The following is a 21,400-nucleotide window of genomic DNA, read 5'->3' on the forward strand; positions in this document are numbered from 1 at the left end:
GACTGTTTCCGAGACTCTCGCAGACTTTCAGGAATTTCGTGCCAATGTAGAAAAAGTTATTTTAACATTCTGAAACCCTCCAGAGTCATTTCTAGCGGTCTGCGACTGTTTCTGAGACTCTCGCAGACTTTCAGGAATTTCGGTGCCAATGTATAAAAGTTATTTTTAACATTCTGACACCCTCCAGAGAGTAATTTCTAGCGGTCTGTGACTACTTCAGAGACACTCGCAGACTTTCAGGAATTTCGGCCAATGTAGAAAAGTTATTTGTAACATTCTGAGACCCTCCAGAGTCATTTCTAGCGGTCTGCGACTGCTTCTGAGACTCTCGCAGACTTTCAGGAATTTCGGTGCCAATGTAGAAAAAGTTTATTTTTAATATTCTGAGACCCTCCAGAGTCATTTCTAGTGGTCTGCGACTGTTTCTGATACTCTCGCAGACTTTCAGAATTTCGGTGCCAATGGAGTTAATGCCCATTTTCCCGGTTTCCCAAGTCGAGTAGATTCAGAAAATAGTAATGTATGGGTGTACGTAGTATAATTACCGAGATATCGGCATTAAAGGGAAATCATTCATGCGTTACAACCCTGGTTTTCCATCCGTCATCGGAGGAACCGTGGCGTGTAGGGTATCTAACGAAAGCTCTCGACCAGCTCTATGCGATGACAGACTCAAACCCGTACTTCTGGCCTCCTCAGACTCAAGAAACGTAGAAATTGGTGCGAGACAAAGCTCGAGGAAAACAAAACAAACGCCGTCTACATCTATATGCATACGTTTATTCGCTTACATATTATATACGTATTTATTGCATGCTCATAAACCCAACGTACGCAATAACGCTCACTGTATATACGCCCCCCCCCCCCCATCACCCTCTACAGCCTTAATTAACGATTAAATCGACGTTGAGCCGAGATCTATGAAGAAACTTGTAATCACATGCACTTAGTCACACCTAACTGATTTATAAATGACATTATTATTATGTTCTGTCTGGCTCTTATATTCGACCAAAAAAACACAATGGATGCTAGGTACGCCTGCGTGTATATTTGTTGTGGGGCAGAGGACGGCCTCCTACGTCACTCCTAGGTAACTCAAGAAGTTGACGGGGTCAGAGGAGGGCCTCCTACGTCACTCCTGAATAACTCGAGTCATTGTTTATATATTTTCTTTCTAAGCACTTTAATAACGCCTTCCGATAATGGTTATTTTAGGTTATTCCTTAGCCGTTCCAGTTCACCTCTCTACCCAACGGTCTATCCGCTGCAAGGTGCCCTCGGCGTCTGTCGGTAACTCTCTTCCAGCTCCTTCTGTTTAACTGGTGGTGGTTTCGTTATTTCCGGGGCTTCGTATTTTTCAGAACCTTTTCAAACAGATACTTTCTCTTGTTTATTGCGTATTTCCACGCCTCCTCACTACTGTAATCGTCCATCAACTCAAGATCAGATGCCGTATTCTTAATGGATTTATAAGCAGGGTCATGTTTAAGAGCACGATTCCACAGTATGGTTTTAGCAAAGATTTTCGTCATCGTCTTCCTGTATTTGTCTCTCATGTCACTGTATGCACGATTCCTAGCGACGTTTACGGCGGTACCGTCCGTCACCATGTAGTGTTGCACTCTTTCACTATATTCCGACTGCAAGACTTTGAACGTTGCGTCTATAATGTTTCTCCATGGGTCCTCTGTTTCTTCGTCGGAGGAACTCGCCTCCTCCTTTCTATGATTATCATTGTCCCTTGATTCCTTATCACTATCGTCACCAATAGCGTTCATTTCTTCCGCACTGTCCGATTCACCGCTTTCCTCATTATGCTGCATCTTCTTATGACGTAACATGTTATCTCGTCTACTGAATGTTTTCCCGCAAACGTTGCATGTGTTCATGTCGGCGTCTGGCTGGTAAATGAGGAGGAATTCTCATACAGCAGTATAAAGAGGAGGAGGCGAGACGAGGCGATAATTCTTCCTCATTTACCAGCCAGACGCCGACATGAACACATGCAGCTTTCGTTAGATACCCTACACGCCACGGTTCCCTCCGATGACGAATGGAAAACCAGGGTTGTAACGCATGAATGATTTCCCTTTAAATGCCGATATCTCGGTAATTATACTACGTACACCCATACATCTACATATTTTCTGAATCTACTCGACTTGGGAAACCGAAAATGGCATTAACTCCATTGGCACCGAAATTCCTGAAAGTCTGCGAGAGTATCAGAAACAGTCGCAGACCACTAGAAATGACTCTGGAGGGTCTCAGAATATTAAAAATAACTTTTTCTACATTGGCACCGAAATTCGTCATCGGAGGGAACCGTGGCGTGTAGGGTATCTAACGAAAGCTCTCGACCAGCTCTATGCGATGACAGACTCAAACCCGTACTTCTGGCCTCCTCAGACTCAAGAAACGTAGAAATTGGTGCGAGACAAAGCTCGAGGAAAACAAAACAAACGCCGTCTACATCTATATGCATACGTTTATTCGCTTACATATTATACACGTATTTATTGCATGCTCATAAACCCAACGTACGCAATAACGCTCACTGTATATACGCCCCCATCACCCTCTACAGCCTTAATTAACGATTAAATCGACGTTGAGCCGAAATCTATGAAGAAACTTGTAATCACATGCACTTAGTCACACCTAACTGATTTATAAATGACATTATTATTATGTTCTGTCTGGCTCTTATATTCGACCAAAAAAAAACACAATGGATGCTAGGTACGCCTGCGTGTATATTTGTTGTGGGGCAGAGGACGGCCTCCTACGTCACTCCTAGGTAACTCAAGAAGTTGAGGGGGTCAGAGGAGGGCCTCCTACGTCACTCCTGAATAACTCGAGTCATTGTTTATATATTTTCTTTTCTAAGCACTTTAATAACGCCTTCCGATAATGGTTATTTTAGGCTTATTCCTTAGCCGTTCCAGTTCACTCTCTACCCAACGGTCTACCCGCTGCAAGGTGCCCTCGGCGTCTGTCGGTAACTCTCTTCCAGCTCCTTCCTGTTTAACTGGTGGTGGTTTCGTTATTTCCGGGGCTTCGTATTTTTTCAGAACCTTTTCAAACAGATACTTTCTCTTGTTTATTGCGTATTTCCACGCCTCCTCACTACTGTAATCGTCCATCAACTCAAGATCAGATGCCGTATTCTTAATGGATTTATAAGCAGGGTCATGTTTAAGAGCACGATTCCACAGTATGGTTTTAGCAAAGATTTTCGCCATCGTCTTCCTGTATTTGTCTCTCATGTCACTGTATGCACGATTCCTAGCGACGTTTACGGCGGTACCGTCCGTCACCATGTAGTGTTGCACTCTTTCACTATATTCCGGCTACAAGACTTTGAACGTTGCGTCTATAATGTTTCTCCATGGGTCCTCTGTTTCTTCGTCGGAGGAACTCGCCTCCTCCTTTCTATGATTATCATTGTCCCTTGAATCAACACAAAATGGTCATATATCGCCGAGCTTAAAATAAGTGAAGTACTGTACTATTTCAGAAAGACTTATATGTAGTACAACAGTTTTGTAAAAGACATCTATGTAGAAGTGTATCAATGTTCAACATTTTTGGAGAAATTAGAATTCTTTCTGGGAAAGGGACTTATCCTGCTAATATGAAATATTATGAGTGAATTAACATACATGGCAAGGAAGGGAATTTATTGGTGAATAACATATCTCTATGTGTTGGAAAAAAAAAAGGCTATTTTAAGCAAATTATTTGATCTCTGCTGAAGAAAGGACACTGGGTGAACTAATATCCATGCCAAGAAAGTTTAAGGGTGAATTATATCCCTGCCGATGATTGGACTTGGGTGAATTATATCCCTGCCATGTAGGGGGACTTTGCACATAAAGTAAAATAATCCCTGCTGAGGAGGAGCCTTGGGTAAATGAATATCCCCGCCATATTAGGTGTTTTAAAACGTGAAATAATACCCCTGCCAAGGAAGGCACTTCTGGATGACTTTTTTCTAAACAGCTACAAACTTGGATGGTGCGCATGCTTTCTTCATCTGGTATATATATATTTGGCATACATATAGTTAATGAAAATCCAATATTTCTCAAACATGCAAATTTAATGTTACAAATTTGGAACAAACTGTTCAAGGGAAACGATCAAAAGTGAAATGCTGGTCTAATTAATAGTAAATGTGGAGAAAAGAGTGACAGCTGCGATAATGCCTAGAGAATGGTAGCAGATTTACTAGATGGAGGTTACTTTTATAGTACTTACAAAAAAATCTTGAAAAGTAGAAATATGTGCATTCATGTAGAAATATATAGATATAAATTGATAACATTGGGGCTGAGAGTCCTGCATGTTTGTTGTAAGACAAAAAGTAATGAAAAAAATATAATTATATAACTAGCTTCACAAAATGTGAACATGTCAAACTTCAAAACTAGGTTTAACACTAGCGGTATCAAACAAAATTTCAAGTTCAGAATTGTGACAAGACTGCAGACTGAAACTAGCATCCTTTTAACCCTTTTCATGCTGTACAGACTGATTCTGCCTTTGCGACCAGTGTGTATCATGATAATACTGCACATTCATGCAGTCTGATCATGATCTGCACTGTTCGCTATTCAGCCAGTTCCTTTTTGGTAAGCGCTCCTTTTAACATTAGCACTTTAAGCATGTTTTTAAGGGTTAACTCATTAACCTTTCTATTGTTTGTACATCATTCTAAATTTACCAACAACAGGGATTCCCTTTTGTACATGTATGTCATTTAATAACAGGGATACCCCCTTTTTTTATATACATGTATAAGTTAAAAATAAAAAAGGGAAGTTCTACAGCTTTATAAAAATCTATAAATGTAACCAGTCTATAAAACTACAACAGATGAAATGCATATTTAAATAATTCATTAGTTTATGGCACATGAATAGAAATAATACTTGCATATATTTTGAGTCTGCCAAGTAGCAAATGAAAAACATAACCATGCAAAAACAATAAAACAATGAAGGCACATCTTTATACAATGTTGCATACTTTAAAAGTAACAAAAAACATTTTAATATACATGTAATGACTTTATGACTGGAAGCCTGTTTTCAGACACTGCTGCTGACATAGAAAAATAAGAGGTGTGTGTAAAACATGTATGCCACACATGATTGCTGTAATAAGTGACTGGGTGTAGTATTTTAGAGTAAGCTACATTGTGACCACAAAATTATGGGAAGGCATTCAACCTGAGCCACTCCCATATACCCTATAACTGCCATATTAAAAATATTGATTTTTGTGTTTTATTTTCCTCAGTAAAAATATTACAAAGGCACTTTATTCTAACAAATCAGAATTTTTCAAGACTATAAAAGAATTGATAATCTGTATGCATTAAATCTAAAATTTCAGACAAGAAACCACAAAGTAACTTCAAAATTTAAATGAAGGTAGAGAGGATAATCTGATGGTATCAATGACATGCAATTTTTACTGTAATTTCACATAAATATTACTTTAAATTCGAACAATCTGAATTATTCCCAACTGGATCTGAACAAGTCCTTTACCTGTGCATACAGTTTGTTTGCACAAACAATATACTGAAACAGACTCTATAATCTTTGCTCTTAATTTCAGTGTCTGATTCTTATTAATTTACTCTAAAGACCACTTTCTCAGAAAAACAGTAGCCATGTTTTATTTCGAAGTAGTGCAGTGTGGAATAAGTGCTGTTTGAACCTTCAACCTCCAACAGTTTGGTCTCTGAATTTAAATGCATCATCATATTTAGAAACCAACCAAGTTTTGGTACCTTAATACTGAAATATCTATATAGAAACTAGAGGTAAGAAGAGCCAAGGACTTGAAACTCTAAATTTCTAAAGCTTACTATGGGCATATCTATAACAAACATAACTATATATGTATATCAATTACAACATGATTCTTATCTTAGATTACCAGTTAAAACAGAAATGAGCCGCGCCATGGGAAAACCAACATAGTGGCTTTGCGACCAGCATGGATGCAGACCAGCCTGTGCATCCGCGCAGTCTGGTCAGGATCCATGCTGTTCGCTAACAGTTTCTCTAATAGCAATAGGCTTTGAAAGCGAACAGCATGGATCCTGACCAGACTGCGCGGATGCGCAGGCTGGTCTGGATCCATGCTGGTCGCAAAGCCACTATGTTGGTTTTCCCATGGCGCGGCTCAAATATGTTACGATATAAAAACTGAAACGTGAGCTGCCACAAAGACATGTTCCACATGATATCTGGTCAGAGAAAACTGGGTAAGTAATTTTGAGACTCCATGTAGCTGTTACCTCGACATTGGCCTAATATATCAAAACACATAAAGGTCACCTACAACCTATACAGAATTATCCTGTGCAGTATGACTAACACAGCTGCAGACTCGATATAGCAGTTAATGCCTTGACCTTGACCTAAATAACAAAAGGTGCCATGTCCTAACAACAGGCAATAATTATCGGAAGTCTGGTGGCTATGAGCATTCTAAAGATACTGACTGGAGACCATTTTCCATCTCCTGGGCACTGTGACCTTGACATTTGACCTACATGACTACAGGGTAATCTACTAACCTGATGATAGGCAACCATCATGTAAAACTTGACAGACATAGGCAAAAGCAAACCCAAGTAATTGGTTGGGAACAACTTTGAGCACCATTTTAACTGTTACTTTAACTTTCTGACACCATAAAAACAGAAACAGTCATTTAAGCTACTGACCATAAAACAATATGATAATCTAAAAGCAATCATCATTACGACGTTTTGACATTATATGTCAAATGGCTCCTAAATCATAGAAGCAAAATCAATTGCAGGTCACTATGACCTTGACATAATAATCTCTTACAAATGGGGTAATCTGTTGACCATGGACAGTTTAACATCATTCGGAATAACTGACCTCCAGCATCATGATCGTTCATCAATCTGTCTTATCGACAAACCATCAAACTCCTCTTTTCTTCTAACAGCGATATAACAAATAAGCAAGTGAGTTAAACAATATATAACAGTCTATTTTTAAAAACAAAATTTAAAAATGTTAATAAATACATTAATAAATTGCACAAAAATTACACCTTTTTCACAAATATGTGTGTCCTAAATATTCATATGTAGTTTAATCAAGTGCACCTCTGCACGACTGCACATATAACCCACTATATACATTTGGCTACCAGGCTAACTTTAATTACTCTATAGCTCTGGTTTCTTCATTTCCAAAATCAAGTGTAAGTGTTTTAAGGTATATGTATCAAACAAGTGTGTCCATTTATGGCTCATAATATAGGTATGATTATTATCACATTGGCTGTTTACCTTATAGTTTTGGTTACCGCAGTCTGCACAGAAGACTGAACTTTTTGTTCATCTTGTATTGATATTCATATATTGAACAACTGTAATATCATAGTCTGAAGTTTTGGTAAGTTTTCATGTGTTTCTTTAAGATTGTTTTTAACAGAAATGTCTTCAGTTTTCAGTTTCAGGGGTTTTCTGTTTCCATACATAATCATATACGTTTTCATCATTTTTATTAAAAAGAGAAATGTTTTTAGAGACCAAAGGTATATAGTTGGTTACAAATAGACTTAGTTGTGCAGAGATGCCCGTTTCTTGACTTATTTATAAATAATAATTATAACAATTAAAACTTTCAAAACAAAAACATGTTCTTGGAATGTTATAGGTAACAGATTACATACACAATGGTTTGTAGACATGTCTACCAGATGTCTGTCATTCTTTACTTAACACCTTTAGCCTTCTGGCGGCAAGTGATTCTGCCTTTGCGACCAGTGCAGACCAAGCTCAGCCTTCACATCCGTGCAGTCTGATCCTGGTCTGTGCTATTTGCTATCAGTCAGTACATTTTCTGTGAACACCCCTTTGAATAATAAATGGTACTGCCCAAACTGAATGATAGAGTAGTCCATTTTAGACATTTAACAGGCTAAAGATTAAAACAAAATGGTAGTTTTTTCTTTTTGTTTTCGTCATGAGAAATCCCTTTAACAAATTGATATTTCAAGTGAAAAAGTAACATTTTTTTCCAATATGTCCTACTTTACCATTTCAATTATTAAATCAAACATTACATCAATGGCAATATGTTTCATAAAATAAGGATTGCCTTAGCTTCAAATTCTGTTAATCATTATTTTTACATTATATTTTACCTGTATCAAACATCAACATGCATATCTAATACAGTAATCTTCATTTAACATCTTCAAGTATGTCTAACACAGTTCAGAATTATCTCGGACCATATATGTCTTACACAATTTTGTTCATATACAATGTAGCATTACCACCAGGTTCATATATGTCTAACACAGTTATATTTATTTAACAACATAATTACACCTCAATATGTCTTACACAATAATGTTCATTTACCATCACAACCATGTCCATATAATAAATTATGTCTAACACCAATATGTTTATTTAATATAATCATCATCTCCACAGTTATGTCTAAACTACAGTTACACTGCACTTATATATCTAACATACAGGTGTTACATATCTAACATCACCTCGTCATGTCAGTGCAATAACTCAATAAGTGCATATATATTATATAAGCACTTATTGAGTTATTGCGCTGACATGACGACCTGTTTCATCACTATCTTACATTCTCTGTCCAACATCTTAAGCAGTATTGCAAACAGCATTTCAAAAGATGTAAAACAACTCCATGTTTTATCAAAATCTCGTGCAATATTTTATTAGCGCCTAACACTATGTTTTATCAACATCTACAATATTATGTTTAACAGTGTCTATAACATCATTCATGTTTTACCAGCATTTAATGTCATTTCATAACAAAACACTAACAAGATGATTTATCAAATGTAACAAACATGATTTTATCAAGACAAAATAACAACAGCATAATTCAATTGGTTTAAATCAAAATCTAACACATGTTCTCTCAATGTGAAATGTCAGTCTTTGACTACACAATTATTTTACTGATGTTTTACATCATTTCTATGGCTATAAACCACACTTGTTCTACAGTGATGTTTGCAACATCAAAGTTATTCTTTTCACATTATATTATACAAATGCACTGACCTGGGTACTTGTATCAGAAGGGTTGGTTTCTATACATTTCTTATATCGCCAGAGTCCTAAGGAGAGTGAAATGAAAAGTACCAGAACCAATAAGACATGATATAAGGTGTCTAGATCTACACACATCAACAGTGTAATTTTTCTTTTATTAATTATTTACATACAAACAAATTTCTGACAAATGCCTGCAAGCATTTATGCCAGGTAATGTTAAAATCCCTTCATCAATGGCAGAGTTATGGATTGGACAAGAAACAGACCATGTTAACCTTTAACCTCTAAGTGTGACCCTGACCTCAGAGCTAGGGGTCTGGATCTTGCGCATGACACATCATCTCATTATGGGGAACCTTTATGCCAAGTAACTTCAAAATCCCTTGATGAATGGCAAGAGTTATGAACCTGACACGAAACAGACCCTATTAATCTTCGACTTCTAAGTCTGACCTTGCCCATGGAGCTAGGGGGTCTGGGTCTTGTACACGATATGTTGTTTCATTATGGTGAACATTTATGTCAAGTTATTTCAAATTCCATTTGGATGGCAGAGTTACAGCCCTGACAAGAATTTATACAAGACAGATGATGTAATTTTAATATGCCCACAGTTGGGGGCATAAAATAGTTTTTCAAACCAACTGACTAGAATGATACGGATTCAGAAACTAAAGTATTGACACAAGGTGTTGTATCAATCTATTTGTAACTGAAAAGGAAACCTGGGAAATCTAAAGTAGGTCATGTATAAAATCCATCAAATAGATCAACTAGGGTAATACAGGTTCAGAAAACATTAGGTCAGTGATAATACAAGATATTGTTTCAACTTGTGTTATAAAAACAGTTTTATCAACAGAAAATGTACATGTAAGTAATAAAAATATATATCATCATACATGTATTTAACACAGAAAACACTCGTCAAACCAGTCATTCAGTCATCACTTTCTCTTTTATTTTTATTTGATTTTTAAGGGCCGTCAATGATGGACAATCCTGTATACTAACACAAAAGTTATGTGTTTTCTTGGTGCCTATCATGAAGTTGCTTTAGCAAAGACATTAAAAGAGGCTGCAGTTTTGTAGTATGTGCACATGTAGTTAATCTCTATACATAACATTCTGATAAGAATTACCAGACAAATTTGATCAAATTGTTATCTACAGGTAAATCTGTTTTAAAATGGCACTGTGTAAGTTTGCTTTACATATACAATGGTTAATGTCAGATATATATTGTTTTGTCTGTAGTCTGCAATGTTTTAATTTTTTTTACAACTCTGATATTTATTAACCTTTAGTCTGCTGGCAGCAAGTGATTCTGACAGTGCGACCAGTGCAAACCAAGGTCAGTCTGCACATCAGTTCAGTCTGATCATGGTCTGCACTGTTCAATATTCAGTTAGTAAATTTTCATTGAACGCCCCTTTAAATAATAAATGGCACTGCCCACATTGAATCATATACCAGTCCATTTCGGAAATTTACCAGGCTAATGGTTAAAGATCAAGAACGAAATCTTAAACATATGTATTTCTGGTATAGTATCAAAATGCAACCTCTCTATTTTGAAGCAAGAAAGAAATATTTACCATCAGCATTTATTTATTCAGAAATACTGGTACATCTAATTGCAAAATTCCTTATATAACTTCGAAAGTTTTTAATGTATCATTTGTTATCAATCATAACTGAGAAATGAAACTCTTCTATATCATGTATCATCTCACACAAATCCAATTTGATACGGATCGTCTCTATCACTGACAGCCCCTTGTATTTTTAGGACTGCCACCAACAAGGACAAATGGAATTCCCAGACTTTTCCCTAACCAAAGTATTATTTTCACTGACGACTACCATCTTATTTCATCCGCACCACTCTCCCCTACAACCAGTCAATGCAAGCATTTACTGTTTATTCTAACTCTTACAATCTGAAGGTAAGCGGACAGCCTAAAAAACAAACACATCATCTAAGAATGATACTAGCCAATGAAGATACTGTTTCTGGCAAAAACCTGTATTTTTGAAATTATCTTTTTTGTTACTCAATCAAAAGGTACATGTATTAGTAAAAAGAAAGTTTATCAACTGTAACTAAGAACAAATTGTGCAAAAATACTATTAAGACTGATTTGATATCCTTGCTAAAATTAATATTTTGGCAAAAAGAAATTATTTTTCTAAATTTTTTTATTTTAATTTACTGAAACATTTTCAAAATTCCCTGACAATTCACTGACCTTATAAATAATCCCTGACTTATCATAATTGGTGGCAACCCTGAATATTTTTAACATTGCTTTTGATTTTGTTCAACCTACAATCAACACTCATAACAGAAAAAAGGTTTACACACCAAAAGCATCAATATTAACAGAGAATTGTGTTTCTTTCTGAGATCTTGGGTTTAAATTTTTAATGAAATGAATGGTAGAACTCAGGAAATATTCTAAAAGCCTTAAGGCTGATTGCCAACAGCTATTTACAACCTTTCATTTCTGGCGAATAAATATAATGAAAGGTTGTAAGTAATTCTTACGACCTACTATGAGTTTTTTCAGAAACTGCACTTGAAGAGTCAAAACCTGAGCTTAAAATTATTCATTTATGACACTTCTTATTGAATCAATAAGATTTTTCATTTATAGTAGTGGTCATAAGTGGCAGATACCACTTGTCTTTATACTGACTGTAAAAAAGGCATAAAGTACAATTGCTTAAATAGCTTCCACTCAGTAAATACATGACAGCTCATATTGTCAGTAGTTAAAGGCATTAGCTGCAAGGTTGCAGTATGACTAGGGACAGTACAGGACGGTCCACCTGGAGAAATCTATAAAAGAAAATAAACACTTTTCACTTTTTTCAAAAGAAGTGTTTTCTACAGATGATCTGTCCTATCATGGAAGTCACTGTTCTTTTTTTCTTGTTTTCTGCTAAAAGCATAAAAATAAGTGAATTTATTTATGTATAGCTATCTAATGTTAATATTTGTACTCGTATTTCACTACATACTCCGGATACACCTGTCCATTGTTGTCAAATATTACAAAGATTTTTGGATTATTTTTATCGTCTACACACGAGTCGTACAGATCACTACAGGGATTGGTCTTATCCTTGCTGGGTGGCCGAACATACTCGCGCTTGCCCTGGACGTACTCCCCGACAAGCACTTTGACAATGAACATGGCCTTGTTGTCCAAATCTGTGTAACAATCAGAATATTTTGAAGTAGTTGCAAAATAGCTACCCTTTCCATATCTTGTACCTGTCAAGATAAATTTGAATTGTGTATAATTTAATAAATCAAAACTAAGTTATGGATTTACATTACACTACACCTGAACTGAAAAGAGCATAAACTAATATTATGTCAACTTAATATGAAAGAAAGATACATTTACATAAAATTTATTCATAAACAGCAAATAAAATATCAATGTATGCTCACCAACCATCTTGGAACTAACAAAGCATTTATTTATTATCATATGAGTCAAGAGTCAAAATAAGTGGAACAGAAGGTACAATTACAACACTCAATATATCAACAGCAGAGTCAGAACTATTAATTCAAAATGATTACATTCATTGATCAGCTTTGGCATATCTGTGAAAGCACAACAAAAGTTTTACATAAAAAGACAGCACTTTGTTTTAAATATTCATATACAAAGGTAGAATGAATTTCCAAATAAAATATCATAGTCTTTTACTTTAACCCTTAGCCTGCTAAATTTCTAAAATGGACTGGTCCATCATTCAATTTGGGCAATACCATTTATTATTCAAAGGGGTGTTCACTGAAAATTTACTGACTGAATAGCGAACAGTGCAGACCATGATCAGACTGCACAGATGTGCAGGCTGATCTTGGTCTGCACTGGTCGCAAAGGCAGATACAATTGCCGCCAGCAGGCTAAAGGTTAATCTATTTTAGAAATGTACTGAAAATGATGAACAACTAGAGCTATCACTAAAGGTGATGAATGCCCCCCCCCCCCCCCCCCCGCCGCATGCACTGACACAGTACATTGCAATTTGACGCACACAAGATTGCATAATTATGTGGACTGTATGTATATATAGACTGTATGTATACAGTATAGTAACAAAAAACAAAGTCCCATAACTATGCAGAATATTTATCTAAAAGAATGTAACATGCACCATGCACAACTAGGGTTGGTACTGATCACTTGTGTGAAGTTTCATTAAATTGTGTGCAAGGGTTTGGTAGATTAGGCACGCACAAAACTGCATATGCAGACTGTATGTACATTGTATGTTAACAAGTCCCATAACTCTGCAATTTTTGTTGCTGAAAGAACCTAACATGCCCCATGCACAACTACTGTTGTTACTGATCACTTGTGTGAAGTTTCATTAAATTGTGTCAAGAGGATGAGGAGAGATGGTGCGCACAAGATTGTGTCTATGTATATAGTATAGTAACAAAAAAACAAAGTCCCATAACTCTGCAAAAATTTTTTTCTGAAAGAACCTAACATGCCCCATGCACAACTACTGTTGTTACTGATCACTTGTGTGAAGTTTTATTAAATTGTGTCAAGGGGATGAGGAGAGATGGTGCGCACAAGATTGTGTCTATGTATATAGTATAGTAACAAAAAAACAAAGTCCCATAACTCTGGAATTTTTTTTTCTAAAAGAACCTAACATACCAATGCACAACTACTGTTGGTACTGATCACTTGTGTGAAGTTTCATTAAATTGTGTCAAGGGGATGAGGAGAGATGGTGCGCACAAGATTGTGTCTATGTATATAGTATAGTAACAAAAAAACAAAGTCCCATAACTCTGCAAATTTTTTTTCTAAAAGAACCTAACATGCCCCATGCACAACTACTGTTGGTACTGATCACTTGTGTGAAGTTTCATTAAATTCTGTCAAGGGGATAAGGAGAGATGGTGCGCACAAGATTGTGTCTATGTATATAATATAGTAATAAAAAAACAAAGTCCCATAACTCTGGATTTTTTTTTCTAAAAGAACCTAACATGTCCCATGCACAACTACTGTTGATACTGATCACTTGTGTGAAGTTTCATTAAATTGTGTCAAGGGGATGAGGAGAGATGGTGCGCACAAGATTGTGTCTATGTATATAGTATAGTAACAAAAAAACAAAGTCCCATAACTCTGCAAATTTTTTTTCTAAAAGAACCTAACATGCCCCATGCACAACTACTGTTGGTACTGATCACTTGTGTGAAGTTTCATTAAATTCTGTCAAGGGGATAAGGAGAGATGGTGCGCACAAGATTGTGTCTATGTATATAGTATAGTAATAAAAAAACAAAGTCCCATAACTCTGGATTTTTTTTTTCTAAAAGAACCTAACATGTCCCATGCACAACTACTGTTGATACTGATCACTTGTGTGAAGTTTCATTAAATTGTGTCAAGGGGATGAGGAGAGATGGTGCGCACAAGATTGTGTCTATGTATATATATAGTATAGTAACAAAAAAACAAAGTCCCATAACTCTGCAAATTTTTTTTCTAAAAGAACCTAACGTGCCCCATGCACAACTACTGTTGGTACTGATCACTTGTGTGAAGTTTCATTAAATTCTGTCAAGGGGATAAGGAGAGATGGTGCGCACAAGATTGCGTCTACGGACAGACGGACAGACAGACAGACGGACGGACAGACAGACAACCTGAAACCAGTATACCCCCCCTTACAACTTTGTTGTCGGGGGGTACAATTATTATAGTAGATAATGATTAGTTTGGTTTAAACATATTTTATTTTGCAATATTTACAACATGATTACAAATATACAATAAAGGATTGGACAGGAAGCTTTATAAGCTTAAGGTTGTCCTCTCCCTTAATGATTAGTTTCATGTTGTGTATGTAGTCAAATATAATACCTGATTTTTGTCCACTGAGTCGGAAGTCAAATCCCTGCCTACAGATAGCATCAACATATCTAGTAGTAGTGCCGTGGAATAAGCGTCTCTCTCCAACATCTTTACTATTAATCTTCTTCTGCATCCGCACTTTCTTACTGTAAATCAATGACACATATGTAAAGATTATCTTTTTTTTATATTTAAATGTCTATAAAAAACAATGAAGGTTAAATAATAGGGCAAAAAAATCACTGGCAGGGCAAAAAAGTCACACAGCTTTCTCACACTATGATGACCGACTGAAGGTATCTAGGACAAAAGAACTAAGAATACGTTTTGATAAAGCAGCCAATGCAGAAACAGTCCTGGTCAATTAATGCTATAATCAGAACTTATGTCCAGCTTTTTTATGTTGAAATTATACTTAGTATGCCAAAGGAATGAATTCCTTTCAAAGTCCCTCTTAACCGCCTCGATAGCCTAGTCATGGGTTCGATACCAGACTGCGTCTTATATTAAAGAAGTGAAAAATGGTACCAGTAGCTCTCTTGCTTGGCACTCAGCACTGAAAGGGAAACTGGCCTCTTCTATCATACCCTATTGGATTCCATCAGGAGTGAGGTGTTGATAGTGATTAATATAAGTTGTAGAACTTGTTTCACAACTGACCTAAAATAAATTAGTACTAGAAATGTTTCAGACACAGATGCAACATGAGAAAGGTCATTGGCACGGTACTGCTCACAAACTGAAAGAAGGACCCTTGGCCCTATCTATTTACAAAAAAAAAAAATTGTAGGAAAACCAGAAAATTTAGTATTCTGTATATGTAGTGAAAATTGCCTAAGTTCAACCAAGGACTTTGACCTTGACCTTTGAGCTAGTGAAATGGTTTTGCGCATGACAAAACGTCTACCCATGCTTAACATTTGTGTCAAATTATTCTGAAATCGGATGATGCATATTAAAGTTATGGCCAGGACACAAAGACCACATTATAAGTTGTTTGTAGTAAAAATTGGCTAAGTTCAACCAAGGATTTTGACCTTGACCTTTGAGAAAGTGAAATATTTTTGTGCTTGACACATGGTTTATCAATGCTTATCATTTGTGTCAAATTATTCTGAAATCAGACCATGCATGTCAAGTTATGGCCCGGACACGAACACCTCACTTTCCCGAACACACAAACACACAGACACATAAACGGTCAGGGGTAACACTATATGCTCCCCCCATTTTATGGCAGGGGCATAATAAACTAAAAGCCCTCTTGAGAATGTTCTTTGACTGCAGTGGTAGCTCTGCATCTTCAATTCAAATATTTCTCTACATATACTGGGAAAAGTTGGTAAACAAGTTAAAAAGCTTTTCCTTTCATTTGACTGGGTGACCTAGTTCTTGACCCCATATGAGCCAGTTTCAAACTTGGCTTAGAAATCTTCAAGATAAACATTCTGACCAAGTTTCATGAGCATAGGGTTATAAATGTGGCCTCCAGGTTGTTAACAAGCTTTTTCTTTGATTTGAGCTGATGACCTAGTTTTTGACCCGACATGACCCAGTTTCGATCCAGGCCTAGAAATCATCAAGATAAACATTCTGTGCAATTTTGTATCAAATCAAAGCATAAATGAAACTTCTATATGACTGAAAGGGCTGAACTAGTAACTCCAGAACCCATGATGGCATCTAGCCGGTTTTCGAACGGAACCGAGATCTTATTGTGACTTAAATTGTGTGTAAATGTGGTTAAAAACAAATATAAAATGTCGCTTCTATTGTGTTCACAAGCTGAAAATTAAAAAATGTTGGCTCTTTCAGGGGTCAATCAGGGGTCGTAATCCCGGAACTTATGACTGGATCTGAGAGATTCATCATGGAATCCAAGATTTACTGTTGTTGAAGATATTTTGCAAGTTGGTATAAAATCAAACCATAAAAAAAGTCTCTTTATGGCTGCAAAAGCCAAAATAGCAAATTTTGGCCTTTTAAGGAGCCATAACTCTGGAGCCTATGATGGGATCTGGCCAGTTTTCAAAAGAAACTGAGATATTATGCCAATACAAGTTGTGTACAAGTTTGATTAAAGTTGATTGCAAAATGTGGTCTCTATCAATTCAAGTTCACAAGCCAACAAGAGTGCCAGAATGTCACAATATACGCCCGTCACAGCAAATTTCTTTACACTAGCACCTGTATCTGCAAATGGAATTTTAATTTTCTAGTTGTTTACAATGTTGTTTTTTTTAGAAATTATTGTAATTCTTTTATTTTTTTAAGTCCACAAAAAAAATCCTTACCAGGTAGAGATATCTTAAAATACACCCAAAATTTGAAAGTAACATCAATGTTGTACCACAGAAAAGTGGTCTTGGTTTTTCCCTAAGGTCAATTATAAAAAAGTTACAATGTAAGTTATTTATAGTAACAACTAAGAGAAGTTAATCTTTAAAGAGAAAAAAAAAAAAAAAAAAAAATCAAAAAAAAAAAAAAAAATTACAAGTCCATATAAAAATCCTTACCAGGTAGAGATAGCTCAAAATACACCTCAGAATTGGATGTAACATGCATGTTGTACTACAGAAAAGTGGTCTCGATTTTTCCCTACGACTTGTAATGAAAAAGTTACAATATAAACTATTTATAGTAACAGCAAAGGGAAGTAATTCAAAAGAAGGGACCAGTGCATGACACTCCGTCTCATGGTGGTGTACAATTGTGCCAAGTTACATCAAAATCCCTCCATGCATGAAGAAGAAATGCTCTGGACAAAGTCTTTCTTGTATCTGACCTTTGGCCTCTAAGTGTGACCTTGACCTTAGACCTAGGGACCTGGTTCTTGCGCATGACACTCCGTCTCATGATGGTGAACAATTGTGCCAAGCTACATCAAAGTCCTTTCATGCATGAAGAAGATATGCTCCGGACAAAGTTTTCATTCTTGTATCCTTTGACCTCTAACTGTGACCTTGACCTTAGACCTAGGGACCTGGTTCTTGCGCACGACACTCCGTCTCATTATGGTGAACAACTGTGCCAAGCTACATCAAAATCCTTCCATGCATGAAGAAGATATGCTCCGGACAAAGTCATTCTTGAATTTTTCATTCTTGTATCCTATGGCCTCTTAAGTGTGACCTTGACCTTAGACCTAGGGACCTGGTTTTTGCGCAAGACACTCCGTCTCATGATGATGAACAATTGTGCCAACTTTCATCAAAATCCCTCCATGCATGAAGAAGATATGCTCCAGACAAAGTCATGCTTGAATTTGACCTTTGACCTCTAAGTGTGACCTTGACCTTAGACCTAGGGACCTGGTTCTTGCGCACGACACTGCGTCTCATGATGGTGAACAACTGTGCCAAGTTTCATCAAAATCCCTCCATGCATGTAGAAGATATGCTCCGGACAAGGTCTGTGGACGCCGCCCGCCCGCCCGCCCATCCGCCCGCCCGCCAGGGGCGTTCCCATAATACGTCCCGTTTTTCAAACGGGCGTATAAAAATAGCAAATTTTGGCTCTTTAAGGGGCCATAACTCTGGAAGTCATGATAGGATATGCCAGTTTTCAAAAGGAACCGAGATATTATGCCAACACAAGTTGTGTGCAAGTTTGATTAAAGTTGATTGTAAAATGTGGTCTCTAGACTCTATTGTGTTCACAAGCCAAAAATAGCAAATTTTGGCCCTTTAAGGGTTCATAACTCTGGAACCCATGATGGAATCTGGCCAGTTTTCGAAAGGAACCGAGATATTATGCCAAAATAAGTTGTGTGCAAGTTTGATTAAAGTTGATTGCAAAATGTGGTCTCTATCGTGTTCACAAGCCCAAAATAGCAAATTTTGGCCCTTTAAGGGGCCATACCTCTGGAAGCCAAGATGGGATATGGCCAGTTTTCGAAAGGAACCGAGATATTATGCCAATACAAGTTGTGTGAAAGTTTGATTAAAATTGATTGCAAAATGTGGTCTCTATAGTGTTCACAAGAAACTGTGAACGGATGACAGACGACAGACAAAATGCGATCACAAAAGCTCACCCTGTCACTACCTGACAGGTGAGCCTATAAAAACGATAGGTTCACAATATTTGGCACAACTTATTTCAATAACACCATGACTCTGATGAAGTTTTCATAAAGCCTATCTTTGGGAAAATCAAAAATCTAATGAAAATTTGGCATGGAAAAAAAATATACAGGGTAGATCTGAATGAAACTTGTAAATTAAAATACCAGTAATATCTTTTATTTGACTGACTAAAATATATAGCTTTGTGTGCTTATTTTTTATATATTTGCCAATGATTAAAGAGATCCGCAAATTCCAATTTTGAATATTTTCCATGTATTGACATTGTGTTCATATACTGAATCTTAAACAAGAGGGCCATGATAGCCCTATATCGCTGACATGAGTTAAATTGCTCAAAATGATATGATCAAGTTTTGACATAGAGCACATAAGCATACACATCAAATATCAGCAGGATAAATATTTTCTTGTAACAGTCCCTTTTGACCTAGTCAGGGCCAATTTCCATACCAAGTTTGAGGGTCCTAGGCTCAAATGCTGCATTTTTGTACTAGCATGACTATTCCTTACCCTGGAAGACTTAAATAACATTTGAAACCAATCTCATTAGATGCTGCTGATCTCAATATTCATTTACATAAAATAAAGGGAGGTAATTTGTCATAAATTCAGTCAAAAGTGATCTAACCTGATTGTCTGAGTCCATCTGGTGGCATAAATGACATTTGAAATCAGTATCTTCATTGGTTACTGAGATACATGTACACCCATTTTAATTTGAAACAAAGGGAGGTAATATGACAAACAATCAGTCCATATCTATCTACCCTGATTGCCTCAGTCCAACTAAAGACAATAATAAAATTTCAAATGAGTTCCATAAATATTTACCAAGCTAAATCCATTTTTATTAAAACCAGGGGAGGTAATCATGCATTGGTATACACATGTAGAAGATACAGAGTACACGCCTATACAACAATATATTAGAAAAGTATTCATATCGATAAATGTTAAATCAAGAGTTATCTAACATGACTATTCTTTAATATCATGGAAGACATAAATAACGTTTCAAACCAATCTAATTAAAAGCTGCTACGGTGTATTAATTTAGTTAAAAAATAAAGGGAGGTAATTTGTCAAAAATTCAAGTAATATGTATCTATATAAATCCAATTTGATTACAATCAGGGGAGGTAATCAGATGTAAAATAACCCAGGAACCTATGATTGGATCTGACAGATTCGTCATGGATTCCAAGATTTATTGTTGTCGAAGATATTTTGCAAGTTTGTATCAAATCAAACAATAACAAGAGGACCATGATGGTCCTGAATCGCTCACCTCTTCCCACATGACCCAGTTTTGAGTATGATGTCGTTTTTCTATTATTTGACATAGTGACCTAGTTTTTGAGCTCACGTGACCCAGTTTTGAACTTGACCTAGATATTATCAAGATAAAAATTCTGACCAATTTTCATGAAGATCCATTGAAAAATATGGTCTCTAGAGAGGTCACAAGGTTTTTCTATTATTTGACCTATTGACCTAGTTTACGAAGGTACGTGACCCTGTTTTGAACTTTACCTAGATATCATCATGGTGAACATTCTCACTGATTTTCATGAAGATCTCATGAAAAATATGGCCTCTAGAGAGGTCACAAGGTTTTTCTATTTTTATACCTACTGGCCTAGTTTTTGACCGCACGTGACCCAGTTTCGAAACTGACCTAGATATCATCAAGGTGAACATTTAGATCAATTTTCATGAAGATCCATTGAAAAATATGGCCTCTAGAGAGGTCACAAGGTTTTAATAATTTTAGACCTACTGACCTAGTTTTTGAACGCAGCTGACCCAGTATCAAACTTGAACTAAAATCTTAGAAAAGGTAGTAGATGCGCGTCTTGAGCGGCACTTGAGTGAAAATGAGCTACATGAGGGACTGCAGTCTGCTTACAGAAAGTTTCATTCAACTGAGTCGGCTTTGATAAAGGTACAGAATGACATCCTCACATCTCTCGATCAAAATTCTGTAACAGTCCTCGTGCTACTCGATCTTTCTGCGGCTTTCGACACGATTGATCACCAAACACTGTTACACCGGCTCGAACATCATTTTGGAGTCACACACAAAGCACTTGCATGGATGTCATCATATCTTAGTGACCGCTATCAAACTGTATGCGTTGATGGTGAGTTGTCGACGCCTACGTTGATGAAATACAGTGTGCCCCAGGGATCAGTGCTTGGTCCAAAGAACTATATCATGTACACTAAACCCGTGGGTGCCATATGCAGACGTCATGGACTTCTTC

General features: G+C 36.6%; 1 protein-coding gene across 3 annotated transcripts in view; it reads right to left on the reverse strand.

Moving 5' to 3' along the window:
- Positions 1 to 6,198: 6,198 nt before the first annotated feature.
- LOC123527834 (protein mono-ADP-ribosyltransferase PARP12-like) overlaps positions 6,199 to 21,400 on the reverse strand; it is a 50,166-nt gene continuing 34,964 nt past the window's right edge. For all 3 annotated transcript variants that reach the window (XM_045307526.2, XM_045307522.2, XM_045307523.2), the window contains 2 exons: positions 15,052 to 15,188; positions 6,199 to 12,413 (listed from right to left, as the gene is read on the reverse strand). In XM_045307526.2, the coding sequence (XP_045163461.2) occupies positions 12,127 to 12,413; positions 15,052 to 15,188 (424 nt within the window). In that variant the 3' untranslated portion in view covers positions 6,199 to 12,126. The remainder of the gene's footprint in view (positions 12,414 to 15,051; positions 15,189 to 21,400) is intronic.

Source organism: Mercenaria mercenaria, chromosome 14, assembly GCF_021730395.1.
Source record: "Mercenaria mercenaria strain notata chromosome 14, MADL_Memer_1, whole genome shotgun sequence".
Classification (NCBI taxonomy): Eukaryota; Metazoa; Mollusca; class Bivalvia; order Venerida; family Veneridae; genus Mercenaria; species Mercenaria mercenaria.